We start from the raw sequence: 25,696 nt of genomic DNA on the forward strand, positions 1-25,696 counted from the left end.
GTCTGTGTGGAGGAGTGGGCCAGAATCCTGCAGCGCAAACCTGCTGAAAACTACAGGAAACGTTTGACCTCTGTGATTGCAAACAAAGGCTACTGTACCAAATATTAACATTGATTTTCTCAGGTGTTCAAATACTTATTTGCAGCTGTATCATACCAATAAATAGTTAAAAAATCATACATTGTGATTTCTGGATTATTTTTTTTTTGATTATGTCTCTCACAGTGGACATGACCCTACGATGACAATTTCAGACCCTCCATGATTTCTAAGTGGGAGAACTTGCAAAATAGCAGGTGTTCAAATATTATATTCCTCACTGTATATACATATATAAATTATTTTTATTTTTTTATTTAATATTTTAATATTATATTTATATTATTTTAATATTGTTATGCATTTCAGTTTTGATTATGTTTTTCAAGTAAGAAATAATTGTTTAGTTTTATTTTCAGTAAACTAATACCAATGTGTTTTTATTAATAACTAAAACTAATAAAAGAAAATATTAAAAATATTTGAACAAAATGAAAATTATTCATTTATATAATAGAAATAGACTTTAATATATAATAGAATTCAAAAGCACAAGTTACTAAAACAAATTACAATTAAATCTGAAAATACTTATACTTAAATATGAATACTATAACAGTAGAATGACTCTGTTTCTAATGCATGTATTGTCCCCCAGCACTCAATGATCAGAGTTGTTTGCTCTCCTGTGTTTACAGAGATTCACCTGCATGTGTCTCTGCAAGTCTGAGCACTTCTGATGCCGTCAGATGTAGTGTTTGCCCTCTGGTGCTTTTCCAAAGAGCTCCACTAGAGCTACAGAAGGGCAGAAGAGGAAAGATTGGCCCATTTAACAAAAGCAGATTTCCTCAAGGCAGCGCAGGGAGACCTCTGGTGTTGAAATGTGCACTTCACAAGCTGCAAGCCCATCCAAGAGCTTTGCTTTTCCCTTCAACTGTTCTTATTATTACTTGTTCGGTCATGAAAGCGCCCGATTCAAACTCTACGCCAAGTTTGCGGGGAACTTCAGAGTTTGATGAATGTGCTCATGACAAATTACCAGTGCCTCCAAGCTCGTCTGTACGCATAAATACTTTATTGCACATTTCGATTTTTTTATGTTAACTCTAAATGCCACTGCTCATATGTCACTATTGTTCTGTGAAGCACAGCTCCCCTCGGGCCCTATTCCTTTTTTTAGGGAACCATAAACCGGTTTTAGGTTTAAAAATAACGTAACCATCTCATATGAAACCAGCTGGTGCTCTCAAAATGAACAGTTTATTTACACCTCATAAACTCATGAATTCCTAACACATCTGTTTCTGCTGCCTTCATGTAATTTTCTGTGCATAGACGATCCATCAAATGCATTTGCAAGGACACTGACAGGTCGGACATCTCCTTTTGCAAAGTCAGAGTTGTGTGATGTAAAGTCAGAATTGTGAGATATAAAGTCAGAATTAAAAGTCAGAGTTGTGTGATATAAAGTCAGAGTTGTGTGATATAGGCCCGGTTTCACAAACAGGGCTTAGGCTAAACTAGGATTAGGCATTAGTTCAATTAGTACATTTAAGTAACTTTTATAAATGTGCCCTAAAAAAAAACATTACTGGTGTGTATCTTAAGACAAAACAATGGCACTGACATATTTTAAGATACATCAGTACAAGTTTCTTTCAGTTAACACAACTCAAAAATGCATTTTAGTCTAGGACTAGCTTAAGCCTTGTCTGTGAAACTGGGGGATAAAGTCAGAGTTGTGAGATATAAAGTCAGAATTGAGTGATATAAAGTCAGAGTTGTGAGATATAAAGTCAGAGTTGTGAGATGTAAAGTCAGAGTTGTGAGATATAAAGTCAGAGTTGTGAGATGTAAAGTCAGAATTGTGAGATATAAAGTCAGAGTTGTGTGATATAAAGTCAGAGTTGTGAGATATAAAGTCAGAATTGAGTGATATAAAGTCAGAATTGAGTGATGTAAAGTCAGAGTTGTGAGATATAAAGTCAGAATTGAGTGATGTAAAGTCAGAGTTGTGAGATATAAAGTCAGAATTGTGTGACAAAGTCAGAATTGAGTGATGTAAAGTCAGAATTGTGAGATATAAAGTCAGAGTTGTGAGATATAAAGTCAGAGTTGTGAGATATAAAGTCAGAGTTGTGTGATATAAAGTCAGAGTTGTGAGATATAAAGTCAGAGTTGTGTGATATAAAGTCAGAGTTGTGTGATATAAAGTCAGAGTTGTGAGATATAAAGTCAGAGTTGTGAGATATAAAGTCAGAGTTGTGAGATATAAAGTCAGAGTTTTGTGAGATATAAAGTCAGAGTTGTGAGATATAAAGTCTTTTGGAGAGTTCATGCATTTGCAATCACATTTTTCACAGATCCAGGCGTCTGTTGACCGAATGAGATCAGTTTCAAGCTGTTCGCCACCAAGTTCTCCAGGTTAAAGATTAGGAGAATATTACAGCTGATGACTGTGGGAAAAACGCAAACTAGAACCATGCACACCAGCCCAGTGAACGCTTCTGGCCACAAGCAGGGACTTTCCCTTTCAGGAAGCCAGCAGCGCTCGTCTTGAGACCTGTAACACACACACTGCCCTGATGATGGGACCTCGGGTTCAGACGGTGCAAACGCTGATTGCTCTGGTTTCTGGGTATAATGGTCTGCCAAACTGGTTTGGTGAGAGCACAGGACTTCGTTCCCAGGACAGGACAATCGTTGCTCACTGTAAACACACCCTGTCCTGGGAACGTTTTTGTGGGGTGTTTTTTCGGAGTCAGTCAGACTTTGTGACGTATGCAATTGCCCGAGGAGAGTGTAGTCCTTTTCTGTGTCGGTTTGACTTCGGGACCTGAGCCGACCCAAACTCCCTGTCAAACTCAACAGGACCACCATTGCAGGAAGAGCCCAGGATAGCTCATCCATGTTGGCAATGCATGTCACAAGCCATCCGCCTCTATTCAAACAGGCTTCCACAGAGAGCAGCTCCAGTGTCCAGTCATGGCTGCTGTAGATTCCGCTCACAATCCACACTAGAAGAGATCCCAGACAGCCGATAGTCCGAAAGAGACAATCGGATTCACTCGCATTTTGTGAATCCTCAAGACGTCCCTTGGTTTGCCCGTCTTGAGGACGCAGCAGATTTACCAACAACTCCACAGCAATCAGAGGCGGAGTCAGCAGCAGCACGACTCCATAGGCCTGGCAGAGGAAGAGCAGGAATCGAAGGGCGATGACATCCGAGGAAACGTTAAAAGGAGTGAACCAGGACTCCATGAGCCAGACGTAGAGCAGAAACACTGGAGGAACAGAACAGAGGCGTTAAACTATGGAAGCTTGTTTCCGACACAGAATCGGAAAAATAAAAAAAGGTCATTCTGACTTTTTTTTCTCACAATTCTGAGAAAAAGTCGGAATTGCCAGATATTAAGTCAGTTGTGTGATAAAGTCAGAGTTGTGTGGTGTAAAGTCAGAGTTTTGTGTGGTGTAAAGTGTGGTGTAAAGTCAGAGTTGTGTGGTGTAAAGTCAGAGTTGTGTGATGTAAAGTCAGAGTTGTGTGGTGTAAAGTCAGAGTTGTGTGGTGTAAAGAAAGTCAGAGTTGTGTGGTGTAAAGTCAGAGTTGTGTGGTGTAAAGTCAGAGTTGTGTGGTGTAAAGAAAGTCAGAGTTGTGTGGTGTAAAGTCAGAGTTGTGTGGTGTAAAGAAAGTCAGAGTTGTGTGGTGTAAAGTCAGAGTTGTGTGTGAAGGTAAAGTCAGAGTTGTGTGATGTAAAGTCAGAGTTGTGTGGTGTAAAGTCAGAGTTGTGTGGTGTAAAGTCAGAGTTGTGTGGTGTAAAGTCAGAGTTGTGTGGTGTAAAGTCAGAGTTGTGTGGTGTAAAGTCAGAGTTGTGTGGTGTAAAGTCAGAGTTGTGTTGTGTGGTGTAAAGTCAGAGTTGTGTGGTGTAAAGTCAGAGTTGTGTGGTGTAAAGAAAGTCAGAGTTGTGTGGTGTAAAGTCAGAGTTGTGTGGTGTAAAGTCAGAGTTGTGTGATGTAAAGTCAGAGTTGTGTGGTGTAAAGTCAGAGTTGTGTGATGTAAAGTCAGAGTTGTGTGGTGTAAAGTCCAAGTTTTGTGTGGTGTAAAGTCAGAGTTGTGTGGTGTAAAGTCCAAGTTTTGTGTGGTGTAAAGTCAGAGTTGTGTGATGTAAAGTCAGAGTTGTGTGATGTAAAGTCAGAGTTGTGTGGTGTAAAGTCAGAGTTGTGTGATGTAAAGTCAGAGTTGTGTGTGATGTAATGTAAAGTCAGAGTTGTGTGGTGTAAAGTCAGAGTTGTGTGGTGTAATGTCAGAGTTGTGTGGTGTAAAGTCAGAGTTGTGTGATGTAAAGTCAGAGTTGTGTGGTGTAAAGTCAGAGTTGTGTGGTGTAAAGTCAGAGTTGTGTGGTGTAAAGTCAGAGTTGTGTGGTGTAAAGTCAGAGTTGTGTGGTGTAAAGTCAGAGTTGTGTGGTGTAAAGTCAGAGTTGTGTGGTGTAAAGTCAGAGTTGTGTGGTGTAAAGTCAGAGTTGTGTGATGTAAAGTCCAAGTTTTGTGTGGTGTAAAGTCAGAGTTGTGTGGTGTAAAGTCAGAGTTGTGTGGTGTAAAGTCAGAGTTGCGTGATGTAAAGTCAGAGTTGTGTGATGTAAAGTCAGAATTGTGTGATATAAAGTTGCAATTATCTTTTTTAATGTTTTATTCTGTGGCGGACACAAACTTCCATATTAAACTGGTGAATTAAAGAAAAATGAGAGTGTGTGTTTCTGCTTACGTGTGACGGCGAGGTCAGTGAATAACAGCAGGCAGCAGCAGCAGAGACTGACCGCAGTGATGGTGTGTGTGACTACAGACGGACACAACAGCACACCACTCATCAGTCTACACACACACAGGCGGAGCGCAGCGTCCAGAACACCCTCCATCTTCATCTTAATGACAGACATTCAAATACAGTTTCATTAAAGGTCCCATGGCATGGATTTTTGTATTATTTTATAATGTTTCCTGAGGTGTACTTATATTGTTAGTATGATTTTTACATTAAAAAAGTCATGATTTAGAAATAAAAGGCATTTTTTCTATACTGCTGTTTGCCCTCTGGCTTGAATGCTCTGTTTCAAGGGGCGTGTCTGATGTGAGACTTCAGTGGAAACGCCCACTGTTGTGATTGGCTGACATCTTTGCATTTGAATTGAGTGTTAGATTATATGGCGGATTATATGGTTTTATTGTACCGAGTTGTTGTGAGCGCGAGTTTATTTTGTTTGTATCTGAGAGTTCTGAATAAACACGAGTCCCTGTCGTCGTCTTCTAAGGAAGAAAGGTCATATTAATAGGTATTAGGGATGAAACGATTACCGGTTTCACGATAAACCACGATAAAATTTAGTCAATACCAAAACTACGTCTGGGAAATAATAACGTGAAGCGAACGAACAAATTCAGACAAGACTAGGCTGACGTTTACGGGATAATAATCAGGGCTTGACATTAAAGCTACACTGTGTAACTTTTTTAGTTTATTCTTAGCTAAAAACACTTAGTTCTTTCAAAAATATATGTGCTTATTAGTGTATATTTACTTCTTTCACGTAATAAAGTATTCTCGTAAGTTTATAATATGCCATTGAAAATACATACGGGTGAGGGTTCGAATGCGGGTCGCCATGTTGCCCCTCCATCTTGAAAGTACATTAGCCAAAGAGGGACATACCCGTAAATTCAAGCTTCGCCTTTGGCGTTTTAACACTCGATGGCAGCGTGTCCAATGTGGACGAGGTCGAACTGGAAGCCATGTTAATCTTGGACTAAATCAGCCACCGTAGGAGTTAAAACGAAATCGGAATTGAGAGGAACAGAAACTAATATTCACTGGATGGTCATATACCTTTTCACCACTAGATGGGGGAAAATATCACACAGTGTAGCTTTAACAACCGCCATTTGCTGGTGTAGCGTTATTTCGGCTGCACACTAGCCACTTTGGCAGTTGAACTTATTATAGTCTTCTCAAAAGCCATCTGTTATAATCGCGTTGCGCATTATAACCACTCACACGTAGGGATGAAACGGTATGGAAATTTCACATCACGATTATAGTGACCCAAATTATCACGGTTATCAATATTATCATGGTTTTCTTCAAATTAGATGAAAGTGTTCAAAAAGAACAGATGCACACACTTAAAACATTTCAACAAGTTTTATATTTGAAAATCAACAAACAACAAATAAATCAGCAGCTCTATGCACTTTTTTAAGCTAGATTCTATTCTGTGGGATTTCCTTTCTTATAATGGCCGTCGTCAATAGCAACGCATAATGCATAAATAATAATAATTTGTCGCAAATATAATCTCTAATATTATATCTGTAAATATATTCTCAAGCAATATTCTCATCAGTGTTCAGCAATGATGCATTTAAATCTAGCATATTTTTTGTAAGAGCCCAAACAGTATCCTAGTGAAATAATGCATATCCATATTTCCATATGATTTGACAGTTTATTTGATTAAATATCAAAATGTGTGTATCATACCTGACACCTAGATGATCACTTTACAGTCAGTTTTAAGTTTGAAACGTGTATAACGTTACCAATGTTGTGTGTAACTTTAGAGACGGTCCCTAAATTCACCAGCGTTATGCCAGTCATATCAGATGCGCTGATGGACGCGCTGTGGTTCTGCTGTGTTTTTTAAAACTATTTTCGCTGCTGAAATAGAACAAAAACGGTCAACCACTGTATGATGAGTGAATCTCTTGCGTACATCGCACGTTTATCTCTGCTTTGAGTGTAGATTTCAGCGAGTGAGCGGCGCGCGCTCTGAACAAAACTCCGGCTAATCTGAACGCCTCTGATTATTAGATATCGCATTCATAAACTCAATAGAAACACGTGTGAGTGGTTATAATGCGCAACGCGATTATAACAGATGGCTTTTGAGATGACTATAATAAGTTCAACCGCCAGAGTGGCAATAGTGTGCTGCCGAGATAATGTTACACCTGCAAATGGCGGTTGTTAATGTCAAGCCCTGATTATCCCTTAAATGTCGCCCTAGTCTTGACTGAATTTGTTCGTTCGCGTCACGTTATTATTTCCCAGACGTAGTTTTGGTAAGGTCAAAGTCCACTTGCCTTGCGTTCGTAGTTTTGAAGTGTTTTCCCCATTACAGTGACTTTCTTCTGGCATGTTCTGCAGACAGGGTGACCATCTTAGATTAAGTTTCCCTCAGGACTTTTGTAAAAGCCAAAATATGACCACGCCTCAGATTTGATCCTTTTAGAGGCTGAACAATCTCCAGAGTGCTGTCACTGCCTTCTGCCATTTCTCCTTATTCAGAAAACAGCGCTAAACAGACTGACTGGACAAGATTTACCACGAGTTTTCACAATCGTGATAATCGCACGCGGTTTTAATGATAATTAAATTTTATACGGTATTATTAACCGTCACTAAATTTTATCGTGGTTTATCGTGAAACCGGTAATCGTTTCATCCCTACTCACACGTGTTTCTATTGAGTTTATGAAAGCGATGTCTCATAATCAGAGGCGTTCAGATTAGCCGGAGTTTTGTTCAGAGCGCGCGCCGCTCTCACTGAGATCTGCTCTCAAAGCAGAGATAAACGTGCAATGTACGCAGGAGATTCACTCATCATACAGTGATCGACTGTTTTTGTTCCATTTCAGCAGCGAAATTTTTTTCAAACAAACACAGCAGAACCATAACGCATCTGATATGGCATAAAGTTGGCGAATTTAGGGACCGTCTCTTAAGTACAACATTGGTAACGTTATACACGTTTCAAACTTCAATAGCATTTGAAGGGAATGACGGTCATAAAACTGACTGTAAAGTGATCATCTAGGTGTCAGGTATGATGCGCACATTTTGATATTTAATAAAATAAACTGTCAAATCATATGGAAATATGGATATGCATTATTTCACTAGGAAACTGTTTGGGCTCTTACACAAAATATGCTAGATTTAAATGCATCATTGCTGAACACTGATGAGAACATTGCTTGAGAATATATTTACAGAGATAATATTAGAGATTATATTTACAACAAATTATTATTATTTATGCGTTGCTATTGACGACGGCCATTATAAGGAAGGAAATCCCACAGAATAGAATCAAGCTTAAAAAAGTGCATAGAGCTGCTGATTTATTTGTTGTTTGTTTATTGTGCATCTGTTCTTTTTGAACACTTTCATCTCATTTGAACAAAACAGTGATAATATTGATAACCGTGATAATTTGGGTCACTATAATCGTGATGTGAAATTTCCATAGCGTTTCATCCCTAATAAATAAACATGTATGTGCGTAAAATGTGTGTATGTGTATCGCCTTAATGTTTGGTCTGGGTTGTCTGTGTGTGTGTGTGTGTGTGTGTGTGTGTGTGTGTGTGTGTGTGTGTGTGTGTGTGTGTGTGTGTGTGTGTGTGTGTGTGTGTGTGTGTGTGTGTGTGTGAGAATGTGTCCAAGGACTACTTAATGTTTTGTCTAATTGTGCGCACGTACCATGGCAGAAAAGTCAGTGTTATACAAGGAAAGTTAGAAGCCCAAGAAATAAGAAAATATGAAATCAAATTAGTTTTCCTGATATATTGCACTGGACTGGTCTTATTGTGGAGTATTCAAAAGTGTGTGTGTGTGTGTGTGTGTGTGTGTGTGTGTGTGTGTGTGTGTGTGTGTGTGTGTGTGTGTGCGTGTGTGTGTGTGTGTGTAAATAACAGTATAAAAACAAGCATATCTAAATAATGAAGTCAAATCAACAGCATTTGGTTAATTGCATGCAGCAATGCCATAATTCCAGGGCCAGTCCAGCTGATTGCCTCACTCACCAGAAACCACAGATGAAATTATGCAGCAAAGTCTCTGACATCTGAGGTGCTTCAGATCCACAGACTCCAAGGGAAGCTGAACATTAGTCAAGGCGGCCAGGAGACACTGATCCCTACCTGAACACTTCAGCAGTCAGTCATTCTTTGTGTGCTTTTCAAAGAGTGTGTGTGCGCATTTATCTCTGCCCTCCCCCAGTGGGACGTGTCTAAACATTGGAGCTGTTTTCTGGTCTCACCTGGACTCAAACGCACGTGTCTGTGCAGAGGGAGTGTCAATGTTTGGCTAGATCTCACAGAAACCAGTCCATCTGCTTCCTCTTCAAACACAAGTGTGCAGATGTGTGCATGCGTATCTCGTGCCTCTGATGGCTCACTTCACGCTTCAGTGAGCTGTGTTTGACTGACAGCGGGAGCAGGAACATTGACGGATGTTTGTGGATCCACACGCTCGTTTAAAAACCCTGGACTGGAGCAGATGTGCGCGTGCTGCCATCTTTTGTTCACTTAAGAGAATGACAATCAACTAAGATGCTAAAGAAAGGAAATGATCAGAAACGAATGTTTCAGAGTTGCATCATCAGAAGAATGGCATCAACTCTAATTTTAGTCTTTCTGTTTTATCCCAAGGTTTACTGCAGTCAGCCGGATCCAGATCAGATGGTGGACCTATGACCAGTGTTGGGGAAAGTTACTTTGAAAAGTAATGCATTACAATATTACGTTACTCCCTTAAAAAGTAACTAATTGAGTTACTTAGTTACTTTTTAAGGAAAGTGTTGCATTACTTGTGCGTTACTTTTTCTTACTTGGGCTTGTTTTTGTTTTTGTTTATAACAAAAAAGTAATATTTTTGTGCAAATGTAAAGACCTCTTCATACCAAAATGTAAATATTAAGCCCCAGGCTGAGGTAAAAATGCAGATTCCCGCATGAACACTAGAGGGCGCAGCTCTGGATAATGGAGGAATGGGATGCAGGAGAAAAAAGTTTTACCAATAAAAACAAAAAATCTAGTAATTTTCATCATCAAAGGTCAGCAGCAAGACATTGGTCAATTAAATATAAAGGTAGATTATGCATAAATTTTTTTTGTTTTATTTAACATTTAAATACTCCTGTTGGTCTCAAACAAGTCAAATAACATTAAAACCATTAAAATCACTTTATAATCAGGCTGTAAAAGTATTAGATAAAAAAACATTAAGACATCACCATTGCCAAATTTTTAGGCGGTTAAATATATTAAATTTTGAAAATCTAATTGTATACTCAAATGTTAGGTTAATTTTTAAGATTCTTATTAATAACGCACCTCCACCACTGAGGCGATTTGTACAGCTCTGCTCAGAACAGACTACCAGGACATCTAGTCGACATGACTGTAGATTACCTAAAAGATGCTCTGCCTTTGCACAGACAGCCTTCTCATTCAAAGCTGTTAAAGAATGGAACAAGCTTCCAGATAGTCTAAAATTAACCTCTGACCTGAGGGACTTCTCTCAAAATGTTAAAAAGGTATTATTAGAAAACCAACTATGTCAGCACTGATTATGTTAATGTTTAGTAAGAATTGACTGTAGCAATTTTAAAAGGTTGATTGTACAGGGTTAGCTTAGGCTGAAGTGTAAATGTAAATGAGGTTGTAAATAGATAGTGAGTTATTGATGTTCAATTTAATTCAATTCAAATTTATTTGTATAGCGCTTTTCACAATACACATTGTTTCAAAGCAGCTTCACAGAAAGTGCATTTCATAAATGTACATTGAAAAATGTTAGAAAGAGAATGTTAAAGAAAAATGTTAGGATAAGTTAATCAATCATGTATTATTTTAGGCCATAACAACGCTGGCGTTGAGTCGTCTCATCACAGGCGTCGAGTCGTCTCATCACAGGTGTTGGGGCATCTGAAGTCTCCATGAGAGGCTGATACAAACTGGAGCTGACGAACTAGTTACCTCGGGACTAGTGTCCCGAGATAACAACAGAAAAGCAGATGGGAAATAATTAGCATAGCTGCTGTTCAGAATATTAATGCTGTTGGTGCGATTTAACTGTAGTATAAAACGTATTTATAATGTGAATGCTTGGCTAAAGAGATGCGTCTTTAATCTAGTTTTAAACTGGGACAGCGAGTCTGAACCTCGAACAATATCCGGAAGACTATTCCAGAGTTTAGGAGCTAAATGTGAAAATGCCCTCCCTCCTTTAGTGGACTTAGATATCCTAGGAATGACCAGAAGCCTCGAGTTTAGTGATCTTAAAGAGCGCGATGGATTGTAGGGTGATAAAAGATCCGTTAAATACACTGGAGCTAAACCATTTAGGGCTTTATAGGTCAGTAGCAATACTTTGTAATTGATACGGAACTTAATAGGTAACCAGTGTAGAGATGATAAAATTGGTGTTATATGATCATATTTTCTTGACCTAGTAAGAACTCTACTCACTTAAAAATGTTGGGTTAAAAATAACCCAACAAGTAACCCAACTGTGGGTTGGTATAGCACCTTCCCAACTGTGGGTTATTTTAACCCAATGCATTGGGTTAAAAAACATTTGGGTTAAAAGTAACCCAACAGTTGAGTTAACTTTTTATTTTTATTCATGTCATTATTTTAATAAATAAAATACACATTTTCAAATACAGATTGTTTATTTGTAAGAAACAATACATACATTTTAAAATATACATTTTAAATGTCAAACTAAATATTGGGGAGTCTAGCATTTAATGTAAATATACATAAATGTGTACATTCAAAATACACAGCACAAATACATTCAAAACCTATTTAAAAAAATGTACAAACAGTACACATTCAAATCAAAACATATATTTGAAACATACACACAAATGTACATAGAGTAAACATACATAAAATGTGTCCATACAACACAAAAATTAATACTACATTTAAAACTACACAAAAGTGTACAGAAATATTACATTCAAAACCTATACAACAGAATACACAAATTCATAATATTAAATCCTTCCAGAAATAAACTACTTTATTAAAAAAATGCACTGTACACTGCATTGATGTGTTGTAAACATACCTTAAGTAGCAAAACAAATACAAATGATGATGATCAAAGTTCTTAATGAGGCAGCAATGTGTTGAAGGAACTCCTCTGGATATATTCAAGTTTGCATGCTGCAAAAACTCCCAAATGGGGGCAGAGGTCTTTGGATAGTTTGTCATAGATGTATAAAGAAATCTGAAACATATCTCCAGTGCTTGAAATAAGGTCTTCTGTTCAACTGCCTCCACACTGAAAATGAAAAAACCTGCAAGTTCTCTTTGTCCCCAAGAATTGTTATGTGGATCCTGGCTTGTCTCACTGTTCAGTTAATGCATCACGTTAGTTCCAACCTTAAAAGAATAAATAAAGTTCAGTTGGCATGCAGTGACAACATCAGCAGTGTTACATTACATAAAAGTTACAATGAAGTAGTGCTGTACTGAATTAAAAAATTGTCACTATAATTAGTCATTACACCTGCTGTTAAAAAGATAGTTTACACAAAAATAAAAATTCTGTCATAATTTACTCACCCTCATGCTTTTTCAAACCCGTAAGACTTCTGTTCATCTTCGGAACACAGAAAGGCAGTAAAGACATTAAAGTAATCCATTTAACTCCAGTAGTTCAACCTCAATTTTATGAAGTGACGTGAGTATATTCTATCCCTTAACCATAATTTACCACTTTATTTACAAAATATTAATCTCAATGCATGTTCACGAGAGCACCTTGACGCATGTGTTTTGTGTTGATGAGAGAGCAGATGTTGTGTGATGTTTTTTTGTTGTTGCACAAAGCACTCGTGTCCAGAGATGTATAAAGTACTAGAGACACATACTTGAGTAAAAGTACAAGTTCCTTATCAAAAAAGTGACTTGAGTAGAAGTTGAAGTGCTCTTTAAGCACCACACTTAAGTAGAAGTACTAAAGTATTCAACATTTTTTGTACTTAAGTATTGCAAGTAGTTTATTTTAAAATGTACTACTCAAGTACTGAAAGTAAAAGTACAAGTATTGTGTTATGTAGTTATTAAAGAAAGTAGTCAAAAGTTTGAACATTATATTGTTTTTATTATTTCAAATGATTAGGCTAAAGGACAATCACAATGTTGGTAGGTAATTTTTCTACATATTGTCATATAAATAACCTGAAAATACTGTAGTTCATTAAGATTAAATCTTACTATAACCACTCTTACTAAAAAAAAAATGGGGTAAGCACACTTATATTCTCATTTCAAGAGGTGTTCTGAGTAAATGATTTGTTTGTAACACTTTACAATATGGTTTGATTTGTTAACATTACATTAGTTAATGTATTAGACTAATAATTAACATGAACTAACCAAGATCAATACATTTGTTACTGTATTTATTTATTTATTATCTTTGTTAATCTTAGTTAATAAAAATACAGCTGTTCATTGTTTGTATATGTTACTTCACAGTGCACATTAACTATGGAAACAAATAGAGAGCAATTTGAGCGCAAGACGTTCGTGTTGTTCTAAAGACAGTGAATCCGCGCTCTCTCTCTCTCTCTCGCACTCTCTCTCTCGCGCTCTGTCTCTCTCTCTCTCTCTCTCATGCGCGGTAATGCGGGTTTGGAATGGAATGATTCGTAACATTTTTATAATTGTAACGAGTAACGATGCAGCACATAAAAAAATATCGGAGTAAAAGTATTAAACTCATCGAAAATATGTACTGAAGTAAAAGTGGAAGTAGGAGAAAAAAATAATACTCTAGTAAAGTACAGATACTGCCTTTTAGTACTTAAGTACAGTAGTGAAGTAGTTCTACTTCGTTACTATACATCTCTGCTCGTGTCGCTTCATAAAATTGAGGCTAAACCACTTGAGTCACATGGATTACTTTAATGATGTCTGTTCTGGGCCTTGAAAGTGGTAGTTGCATATGCCGTCAATGGAGGAACAGAAAGCTCTCAGAACTTAATTTGTGTTCCGAAGAACAACGAAAGTCTTACAGTTTTGGAACGACATGAGGGTAATTAATGGGATAGGGTCATTTTCATTTTTGGGTGAACTATGATTTACTCACCCTTAAGTCATCCTAGGTGTATATGGCATTCTTCAGACGAACACAATCAGTTATATTAAAAAATGTCCTGGCTCTTCCAAGCTTTATAATGGCAGTGAATGACAAAATGTGAATGCAAAAAAGTGCATCCATCCATTATAAAAGTGATCCACACGGCTCCCGGGGTTAATAAGAACCCAATGAAGTGAATCAATGGGTTTGTGTAAGACAAATATATTATATTTAACACGTTATAAAGTAAAATGTCTAGCTTCCAGTGGACCGCCTTCCGTATTCATCTTCCGGAAAAAACGTAACAGGCGTGACGATGACTTTGGGCGTAGAGAAAGCGTTTTGAACTGCGAGAGGCGTTACACTTTCTTTGTAAGTTGAATACGAAAGGCTGTCTGCCGGAAGTTAGTTATTTTAGTCTACAAATTTTTAAATATAGATATTTTTCTATTAAAAAATATTCATAATCCCCCCCCCCCCACACACACTTTTTTGGTCTTCAAATTTTGGGCTGCCATTCACTGCCATTATAAAGCTTGAAAGAGCCAGAACATTTTTTTAATATTACTCAGATTGTGTTCGTCTGAAAGAAAATCAGTCATATACACCTAGGATGACTTAAGAGTGAGTAAATTATGGGATAATTATTTGGGTGAACTAACCCACAAGCAGAATCACTAAAGGACAGAATAAATGGATGCATATGAGCCACAGAGCGGTGCACTTTATCAAAGCTAATTTGATATGTCATTTAAGCTTCTCTTCATTTCAGCATATGTTGGACACACCATTGTTTCCACTTGTGAGGTATGGCGATGATGGCAGGAAGGGTTTTAAAGGGAATTTCTCCATGATCACCTTTTGAAAGAGTTTACAGAAAAAGAAAAAAAAGTTTTCACCTATACCACATGTATGGACCTAATTTCATAATCACTTAGACGCAACCAAAACAATTTTTCCAAATAAGACAGGCCTTCCTTATAATGAACATCATTAAACTCAACATTCCAGGATAATCGTGAAGTCTGGGATGTTCTCTACTCATATCTTCAATAGTTTTTGTTCCAGATGATCAGATCCATGCACAGATTGTTGAGGTGTTGTACGTCTCAATGAACTCCTCGACTTGGCAGTGAGGGCTTCTTAAGTTCTTTTGCCATTAAATCAGTCAGTCATCAGACAACTCATACTCTATTGAAATGAAAACATACCGTATGAAAAAGAGGGAAGACAGCTGAAAAAATAAACAAACAAACATACATAAGTAATAAACAGGTTGTTTCCCAAACAGCCTGGTTCTGTTGTAGCCCCAGCACTGCACATTTGGCCTATCTAATCTTATTCAACTTACCAGCTTGTTAGTAGAGACTCCAAAACCGGAAATGTGTGTCAGATAAGGGATACGTCCAAATTGTGTACTATTGGGGATCCTCCAGGACTAGAGTCAAGAACCACTGTCATCAAGCAGCGTAAACCTTTCATCCACTCCTTCCTCTGCATTAGAATGAAGCAGGAAAAAAGAAACATTTTCAGAAAAGAAGACTAGTCTTTAAAAATAATTGTATACAACTTAATTCAATAGCTTACTCACCTTTAATTAAATGGCAGAGGTGCAATTGATGTAGTCTTTGCCTCACAAATGAATCCATATGTCTAAAACACATTTAGTACTTAACACATTTAAAATAAAGGCAAAAACTGTAATAGCTATGTAAGAAAAAATACTATAATTGGATGCTTTAACTACTCTTGTAATACATTTAATAGTAACATGCATGACTATATGCATATGACGACATTCATTATGAATATACAACACATTTCTGCCAAAATACCAGTTGCAGTTTGCGTTACTACATTAAAACTAGGTAATTTGTGGGTTGGAAAACATTCTAACTGTCGTGAACTAGCCTAATTGTTCATTGGTGTTGGGGAATATCTGCACTCATTCATCTCACAGCAGATATTTCGGCGAATTCAAACGCGTCTCCCTGGATCTCACAGCGCTGTTGTGCTGTCGAGTGACCGGGTCTGAGCTCGCGCTGCACCGGCCGAGCTGATAATGCTCCGCGGGGCATTATATAGCGATTTCAGACTAGGCCTAACGTTTACTTTATCACCATAGTAAGTTTCTAAACAGTTTCGCCAGAATAATGTTTTAATTACTTTATTGCTGCCAGGCGCTAACTGGGATAGCTAGGGTTTATTTGCTATCGAGAGCATTAAAACTGATGAGCATTAAAAGTGAACTTTAATAAATATAATATAAAATTCAGTTTTATACTATATTCAACGTTTCAGTACACAATACATAATGTTATAAAAGTTGTATACATAAAAACGATAGGACTTAGCTTTCAAATCATAATCAGGCTGTCACTGGGCATTTCGCCGTTAAAATTTGAATCATCGCTGCTGAAACCGTAACCCAATGGCCGGGTTATTACTAAAAATAACCCAACGATGTTAAAATGACCCAACATTTTTGTAAAATAACCCAACATATTGACCCAATATGTGTAACCCAACGGTTGGGTTAAAAAAATAACCCAACGTTTTTTACTGTATAGCAGCTGCGTTTTGGACTAACTGTAGCTTGTTTATTGATGATGCAGGACAACCAGCTAATAAAGCATTACAGTAATCTAGTCTCGAGGTCATGAATGCATGAACTAACTTTTCTGCATCTGAGATAGATAGCATGTTACGTAGCTTAGCAATGTTTCTAAGGTGGAAAAATGCCGTTCTTGTAACATATGAAATATGATTTTCGAAAGACAAGTTGCGGTCTAATATAACACCCAGGTCTTTTACTGTAGTGGATAAAGCGACAGGATATCCTTCCAAGTTAAAGTTGTATTGTGAGAGGTTTTGTGGGCAGTTTTTTGGACCAATAAGTAATACCTCCGTTTTATCTGAATTCAATAGCAGAAAATTACACGTCATCCAGTATTTAATATCATCAACACACGCTGTCAGTTTAGATAATTTAGCGTTTTCATCTGGTCGTGATGAAATATATAATTGAGTGTCATCAGCATAACAGTGGAAATTAATTCCATGTTTTCTTATAATATTACCAAGTGGCAGCATATATATAGAGAATAGCAGAGGGCCTAGCACGGATCCTTGTGGCACCCCATAGTCTACTGACGTCATCTTTGATTTTTCCCCATTTAGACAGACAAAATGGTAGCGGTCTGATAAATACGATCTAAACCAGTTTAATGCCTGTCCCTGAACACCAGTGTAATTTTGAAGTCGATCTAATAGTATTTTATGATCTATAGTATCGAACGCAGCACTAAGATCGAGTAGAACTAGTATTGAGATACAGCCTTGGTCAGAAGCTAGAAGTAAATCATTTGTGATTTTAACGAGCGCGGTTTCTGTGCTATGATGCGGCCTGAATCCTGATTGAAATTTTTCATAGATATAATTTTCTTGCAAGAAAGAGCACAATTGAGTGGACACAACTTTTTCTAGTATTTTAGACATGAATTGAAGATTTGAAATTGGTCTGTAATTTGCTAGGTTATTATGATCTAATTGTGGCTTCTTAATGAGAGGTTTTATGACTGCCAACTTGAATATTCTTGGAACATGACCTAAAGATAAAGACGAGTTAATAATATTGAGAAGAGGCTCTTCCACTACAGGTAACAACTCTTTCAGTAGTTTAGTCGGTATTGGATCTAATAAACATGTTGTTGGTTTAGATGCAATGATAAGTTTATTTAGCTCTTCCTGTCCTATAGTTGTAAAGCGGTGTAGTAGTTCTTGAGGGGCGATAATTGCGGTTGAATCATAAGACATCATTAATGATTGTACATTTACAATTTTGTTTCTGATGCTTTCTATTTTGTCAGCGAAGAAGTTCATAAAATCATTACTACTAAACTGTAACGGAATATTTTGTTCAGGCGATGCTTGTTTATTTGTTAGTCTAGCCACAGTGTTAAATAAAAACCTTGGATTATTTTGGTTATTGTTAATGTTTAGATGTATATATTTTATTGTTTTATCTGCCCAGGGACTGCGGATGGAAATTAGCTGTGGCTAAATCTGGTGTAAAGCATCTTTTCTTTTGTAAGAGTAATGTACTTGCACATGGTCCCTGTCAAATAAATAATAAACTTAACTTATTTAATTATTGGAGGTTTGCTTAGTACTCTGATTTTGCATTTGACTGATTTTATTCATTTTGAGGAGGACAGAATCTTTATTGTGCAAGTGAGATAAATAAATGCTCACATTTAGTCTAGAACTACAATAACCATCATGTTCACACACACACCTCTGCATTTATTTTTCTCAACATGAGGGCAGGAGAGCTGTCAGTCAAATTAATGTGAAAAAGTAACTCAGATATTTTGTTGTAAATTTGAAAAGTAATGCGTTACTTTACTAGTTACTTGGAAAAAGTAATATTATTACGTAACTCAAGTTACTTGTAATGCGTTTCCCATAACACTGCCTTTAACCAACACATGACCCTGAAGTGTCTGCAGAGACCGTGTCAATTAGACTTCCCTGAAATTGCCTCATCAACTCGGCATCCTCAATAAACCCGTCAATTTAATTAGTCAATTAAATCAGAAAGTACAGTTGTAAATCTGAAGTCTTGGGAGGCTGGATCCAAGCTGGCATTAATCTCTACTTACCTTACCTTTTATTGATGTATTAATGCATTCAAGTGCAATAATTGAATGATGATGTAATTCTATTTTATGTACATTTATATTTTTTACAGTCATTTTCACTGATATTTCTGTGTTATTTAACTTTCAAAATAGTTTATTATTCTTTTCTGAAAATAGACACAATAGTATCAGGGTCCCTAAAAGTGTGAATAAGAGAAAAACCACATGGTCACTAAATTGAGCTGATGGCATGTACAGTAATTCAAGAATAGGCCTACTGTAATATTGTATGTGCTTTTATATTTGTACAGTATATTTTGCTTATATATTATTCTGTTATTCTGAACATGGACACAAAAGCAACGCAATCCCTTAAAAAGCGTGAATAAGAAGCTAAAAAACGCGGAAGCGTCGCGGTGGAACGGATAGCGTCAATAAGAAGCGGATTCAGCCTCGAGAGACGAGATGAACTAACGGCTGGAACACCGAAGACACGAGAGGTTATCTAAACTTTCCAGGGAACAGACTTGATTAAATGTGAGGAGAGGAAAGAAAGAGCGATTTGGATCGGGTGGTGAACTAACAGACTCCATACATAGCCTGAAGATCAGCTAAGCAATCAATCAATTCTTTCTCGGAGTTTGACCATTGCTGCATTCGCTTATTGTTTATTTTTTATTCCAAAAGTACTAAATGTGTTGGAAAATTTAACATTTAAGTGCAGATCGTGCAAACTCTAACGGCTAATATTGCCCACAGCCGAGTTGAACGATTCGACTACAAACTACAAACGCGGATAAAATGTGTTAAAAAAACTACAAACATGGCAAAGATGTGCGAATCTGACGGTTAGAGGTTGGGGTTGTTTTGAGTGAAAAACTATCAGTATCTAACCTGACGAAAATATATTTATTTAATGTTATCCACATTTATATTTAATCCGCTACATCACTGAGAACTTTTGTAATGATACGTTAGACCATTAACTTTTAAATGCATTATTATATTCAAACACACTAGAGTTAGACCCACCAATGGCAGATCAACAACGACACGGTAGGAAATGAAATGAAATTGAATGTGGAGGATTTTAACTGTGACAAGATGATTGACAGGGCAGGTTAAATGGGGAAGGGATGGACGTAACTGGAGTTAAAGATGAAGTATATGTCCCAAAGCTTGCACACTCTTCTGCTACACAGTCAAAAGTATGTTCTTTTTCTTCACAAAAAGAGTACACACTTTTAGGCCGTAGTATAAGTAGGCGCGTGTATATCTTTATGGTTCACTTTAACAGGGTTTAAATCAAATCAAACGCCCGCAGCTGCAGCGACATCATCTGAACGCGTTCCATCCGTGACGTCACAGAACTGGAGGCTTAAGCCTGTTTATTCTTGACATTCTTTTCTTCATACATCTTTATACAGCTCTTCATACATCTTTATACAGCTCTTCATACATCTTTATACAGCTCTTCATACATCTTTATACAGCTCTTCATACATCTTTATACAGCTCTTCATACATTTATACAGCTCTTCATACATCTTTATACTGCTCTTGATCCGTTTGCTATTTTGATTCACCTACGACTTCCTACCCACATCTGATTGTAAATCTGACTGTCTCAGACATGCCTGAACTGTGTCCTCGTCCACCATCGGCTCCTAAAAAGAGCCCAGAAGGCATTGTGAAGAGCAAGGTAAGAAGGCTATCATACTATTGAATGTGTTTATTCAACCATCATGGGTCATTATTAATATTAAGCCTGTGTTCATATGTTCAGAGCTCCTCCGCCAGACAAAAATTAGTGCGGGAACTAGTGATTGATGACCTGTGTTCACATCCAATAACTCCTAAAAAGAACCGAGTCGTTTTGACGAAGGTAAGAAGGCTTTCACACTATAAACCCTTTTCACATTTCCCGGTTTCTCAGAGAGGAAGTCGTCATAGTTGGGTTAACTATTAAATCTGTGTATGAGAGAATACATTCAATATTTTTTTGTGTGTACTTTTGCTCAAATAGCAAAAGAAAAACGCCACAGTAGTGATTTCACAACTTTCAAAAAGAGGGAAAAACAGAATGAGATTGATTGCATTTCCTTTCCCTGCTCTCCCTCCTTCTCTCTGTCACTCACGCATCTCTCTCTCTCTCTCTCTCTCTCTCGCTCACACACACACACACACACACACACACACACACACACACACACACACACACACACACACACACACACACACACACACGGTGTGTTCCATTCGAGCATAAGTCAGAGTTGCCAAACCTCACACATTTGGCGTGACACACACACGCTTTCAGGCTCTCACTCTGCCCATCTCACGCCAAACCTGCTTTTGATATGAAACAAAGTCTAAGCTTTTAATTTTTAAAAAGTTTTGATATACGAAATTCAAACAATAAATAGAGTTTTGCCGCACTTAAAGGGATAGTTCACCCAAAAACGAAATGTTTATGTTGATCTGCTCACCCCCAGGGCATCAGAGATGTAAGTGTGTTTGTTTCTTCAGTAGAACACAAATGAAGATGTTTAACTCAGTGTGATAGTCGTATAATGATGTCAATGAGGAGATTTTAGAGTATGAGAGTAAAAACACACAGACATACGAATCCTTATTAAACCCTGCGGCTCGTGGCCACACATTGATGTCTTAAGACACGAAACCATCGGTTTCTGCGAGAAACCCAACAGTATTTGTTATTTTTTTTACCTCTTATCAGACGAATGTCATCTAGTATTCCCAGCTCCATAACTTCCTGTGAATAAGGTCAAAATACTGGCGCGATCAAAGATATATATATACATAGATGCCTCATTTGACCGATCCGCACAGGCACTAATGAGGAATCTATGTATATATCTATGATCGCGCCGGTATTTTGACCTTATTCGCCGGAAGTGATGGCGGACGGCTGAAGCAGAGCCAAATATGGATATTTTTCTTACACAAACGCGTTGATTCGCTTCAGAAGGCCTTTATTAACACCCCAGAGCCGCGTGGAGCAGTTATATGACGGACAGATGCATGTTTTATGGACTTCAAAAACCAAGCAACTATTACTGGCATTATAATGCTTGGATTAGCCTGGACTTTTGTAATATAACTCAGATTTAATTCGTCTGAAAGAAGAATGTCATACACACCTCGGATGACTTGAGGGTGAGTAAATTATGGGCCAATTTTCATTTTTGGGTGAACTTTCCCTTTAATGTGGCATAACAGTTAAAGCCAGAGCCGTTGTGACATGCTCTCATATGTTCAGAGCTCTCAATAGTTCCACACAAACCAGCTGTCAATACATTAGAATAGACAACAGCTTCACTATACAGCAGTTTGCAGCGGTTTTTGGTAAACAGTACAGCATAGTGTGCATTGATTATTACGTCAACCATATTTACAGGATCATTTTACTATGGAGAGTGATGGAGATGCAACATTGTGAACATTAATGTTAATGTTTTTATTGTATTTAGCCCTCAGGTATTCCTTACTAAAGGTCACACTCATACTCATTGGTGGTCAAATGTGACCATTCACCTTAACTATCTTACAACTAAATAAATGTTTTATATTTTAGTTCAATAATATATATATATATTTGATATTTTGGTACTAAATACTATTTGTGCAATAATTATGGTCCATTAAGGATAATATTATTTGTATTATTTATATTACAATTAGTGTAGTAATTAAGGTTAAAATAGAGCATTCCAATGCAAAGAGGAAAATGACTAATTTTCACTTGTAATGCCATAACCCACTGGTGTCTGTGTGGCTCTTTAATAAATATTCATGGCCTATATAGTCTAGTTGCTCAAAACAGTATTGCAGATCATAACTGCTTACTTATTTTTAGGTTCTGCATTTGGATACATATAACTTACATCATAATATTTTTAATGATACTCGTTTAAGCACACACAAGTGAATATTAATGAATGTGAGCAAATATAATTTAACCCAAGAAAAGTTGAAAATAGTGCTAAAAGGCAAACCTGTTTTTCCTCATATGTACAGTAGGCTATGTACATATGAATTGTGTATGACAGAAAAACACCCTTGCCATCGCCAACACACATTGCTTTCGAATCTGTGGGAAACACTGAACTTGTTTTTTGTAATTTGATGCAAAAGTAATAAAGTACAGTATTAGTGTTATAAATGTACATATATAAAAAAATGAACATACAAAAAAACATTGAGGGATTTACCGTTAAAACATCAGTCTGTGAAAAGGGCCTATTGAATGTGTTTATTCAACCATCATGGGTCATTATTAATATTAAGCCTGTGTTCATATGTTCAGAGCTCCTCCGCCAGACCACGTGTGCGTGAGTTAGTGATGGCTGACCTGTATCCACAACCACCATCAACAAAAAAGAACCCAGTGGCCGTTTTGACGAAGGTAAGAAAGCTTTCACACTATAAACCCTTTTCACATTTCCCGGTTTCACAGAGAGGAAATCGTCATAGTTGGGTTAACTATTAAATCTGTGTATGAGAGAATACATTCAATATTTTTTGTGTGTACTTTTGCTCAAATAGCAAAAGAAAAACGCCACAATAGTGATTTCACAACTTTCAAAAAGAGGGAAAAACAGAGTGAGATTGATTGCATTTCCTTTCCCTGCTCTCCCTCCTTCTCTCTGTCACTCACACATCTCTCTCTCTCTCACACACACACACACACACACACGGTGTGTTCCATTCGACCATAAGTCAGGGTTGCCAAACCTCACACATTTGGCGTGATACACTCACGCTTTCAGGCTCTCACTCTGCCCATCTCACGCCAAACTGCCAAACCTGCTTTTGATATGAAATCTCTCATTTATTTTCTAAAATCTTAATTTATGTCTCTCACAGGGGATTATACACGTTTCTTCCTTGTTTGCTTTTAATTAGGAGTTTGCATAGCCTAATTTACTGTGGACAGATACATTTTACTTCAAACTATTTAACACAGTTTGTGCTTTTTATTAATCTTTAATATTAATCTTTATTAATTTAATTATCGTCAAGTTTATGTGTTTAGTGCATTTCATAAATGCCAGATATTTTTAATTTTGCTTTCTCTCGCTGCGCATAATCAAACAAAGCCTAAAGTTCTTGACCCTGCAGAAGATAAATTCGCTGTTCACAACTTTTACTCCAGTTATTAGTTTATTAGTTTTGGAACATCAGGAGAAAACATGAAGGTATTAGAAAAGCGATGCTTTCCTGCTCGTGTACATCCCTTTCCGAGCAAAGCGGCATATGAGCTCCTCTGTGGGGAAATAAAAAAAACAATATATTAACTAATATTTAACTTTCTTATATAATTTATATTACCATTAAAATTTGTCTGATATATTAAAGCCGATAATAATGTATTATTTCCTTTAGCTGAGACACTTCAGATGTGCATTATTCATCGCGATGGTTATGAAGCACTAGAAATATGATTGGAATCAGACTTCAGTCTGTCATATTGGCTGTATAAAATTATAACGAGAACATCATAACTGTGTGTTTGGGACATGGCTTTTAATGCTGAGACTTTTGTGTTTATAATCAGGCTCTCAAAAATGTTATAAAAATGTGTGTTTAGATTTATCGGCCGATATATCCGTTATCAGCTTTCAAATATAAAGAATTATCCTTATCGGACAAAATTGTCATATCGGTGCATCCCTAATAATAAATGTACTTGAGATGCAAATGTAAAATGAAGTCTTAAAAAATCGTATATAATTTAAATTACTTCATATTTCATGTCATTTTACAACTGTAGTAAATGTGTCTTGATTTGGGAATCTTTAGATATTTGTGCTGGAAAAAGAGAAATGACTTTCTGCAGTGTGATCAGAAGGGGAAGCAAAAGTTATTTCCATATTGTAGTGGTTCTGAGCAAAACCATTCAAGCTTTTTTTAGTCAAATGAAGTGAAAAGTGACAGATATCTGTTGGAAGATGTGTTTTTAAACTCTGAAGTGTTTCTCCTTAAACATCTACATTTAGAGAACACATTGATGTTGTGTTCCCTTCATTTTATTCCTTACATTCATTACTTGGTCTTGAATTTACCTTCATGAAATCTGCAGAAACCCTGTATGTTGAGCATATTAAGGTGTTTATCCTCATTTATCATCAACAGGAGTTCACTGCGCGGAAGAGCCCGTTCCGCAGGCATGTAGAGTCTGGCACGCTTCCTTCCACCGATAACCCTTACAAAGACGGTTTGTAACATTTGAATTCAAAACATATCACTTGAGTATGAAGTAAGCATAAGTTCCTTCATGAGAACCATATTAACATGAAATAAATGTGATGTTTTGTGCAGAATGGTGTGTACTACAAAGTATGTATGGTATCGGTGTTGATCAGAGGAAAAAAGACCTAATACGCCAATGGCACTATGAAGTAAGTGAATTTAGTATATTCTGATTGTTCCAGTTCAAATGAATATGAAATGTTGTAATATGTCACCCTGGAGCACAAAACCAGTCATAATGAAATTAAAATATATGGTTTGTTAGGACAATATGTGGCCGAACTATTTGAAAATCTGGAATCTGAGGGTGCAAAACAATCGAAATATTGAGAAAATCTTCTTTAAAGTTGTCCAAATGAAGTCCTTGGCAATGCGTATTACTACTAATAATACATTTATGATATATTTATGTAAGAGATTTACAAGATATCTTCATGGAACATGATCTTAATATCCTAATGATTTTTGGCATAAAAGAAAAATGTATAATTTTGACCCGTACAATGTTTTGTTGGCTATTGCCACAGATATACCCGTGAGACGCAGGACTGGTGTTGAGCTCCAGGGTCACATATGCATTAGGTTTTTTTAATTTGTGTGTAGCATCTGCACTCTTCTAACCTTTCTCCCTCTTTCTTTCTCGTTTCGTTATTTACAGGCTGTGACTGTGGCCCAGCCTAAAAATCAGGAGAAAAGTCCCGTACCCAAAAGAAAGGACGATTTCATGCCCTGTAGAAAAGAGAGGTAATTATGTTTACATCATTGTTAAATGTTGATTTGTTTAAGTGTTATATAGCTCTGG

At 36.9% G+C, this 25,696-nt stretch overlaps 1 protein-coding gene across 1 annotated transcript; it reads right to left on the reverse strand.

Annotated features, from left to right (window-relative positions):
• Positions 1-1,278: 1,278 nt before the first annotated feature.
• On the reverse strand, positions 1,279-4,955 carry LOC307143650 (uncharacterized protein; the record flags this gene model as incomplete). The annotated part of the gene is made up of 2 exons (XM_079845378.1): positions 1,279-3,323; positions 4,799-4,955. 2 exons carry the CDS (start codon positions 4,953-4,955, stop codon positions 2,374-2,376), a joined length of 1,107 nt encoding a protein of 368 aa, XP_079701504.1. The 3' UTR covers positions 1,279-2,373.
• Between the last annotated feature and the right edge of the window lie 20,741 nt (positions 4,956-25,696).

Source organism: Gobio gobio (genome assembly GCF_949357685.1).
Source record: "Gobio gobio genome assembly, chromosome: 19".
In the NCBI taxonomy this organism is placed as follows: Eukaryota; Metazoa; Chordata; class Actinopteri; order Cypriniformes; family Gobionidae; genus Gobio; species Gobio gobio.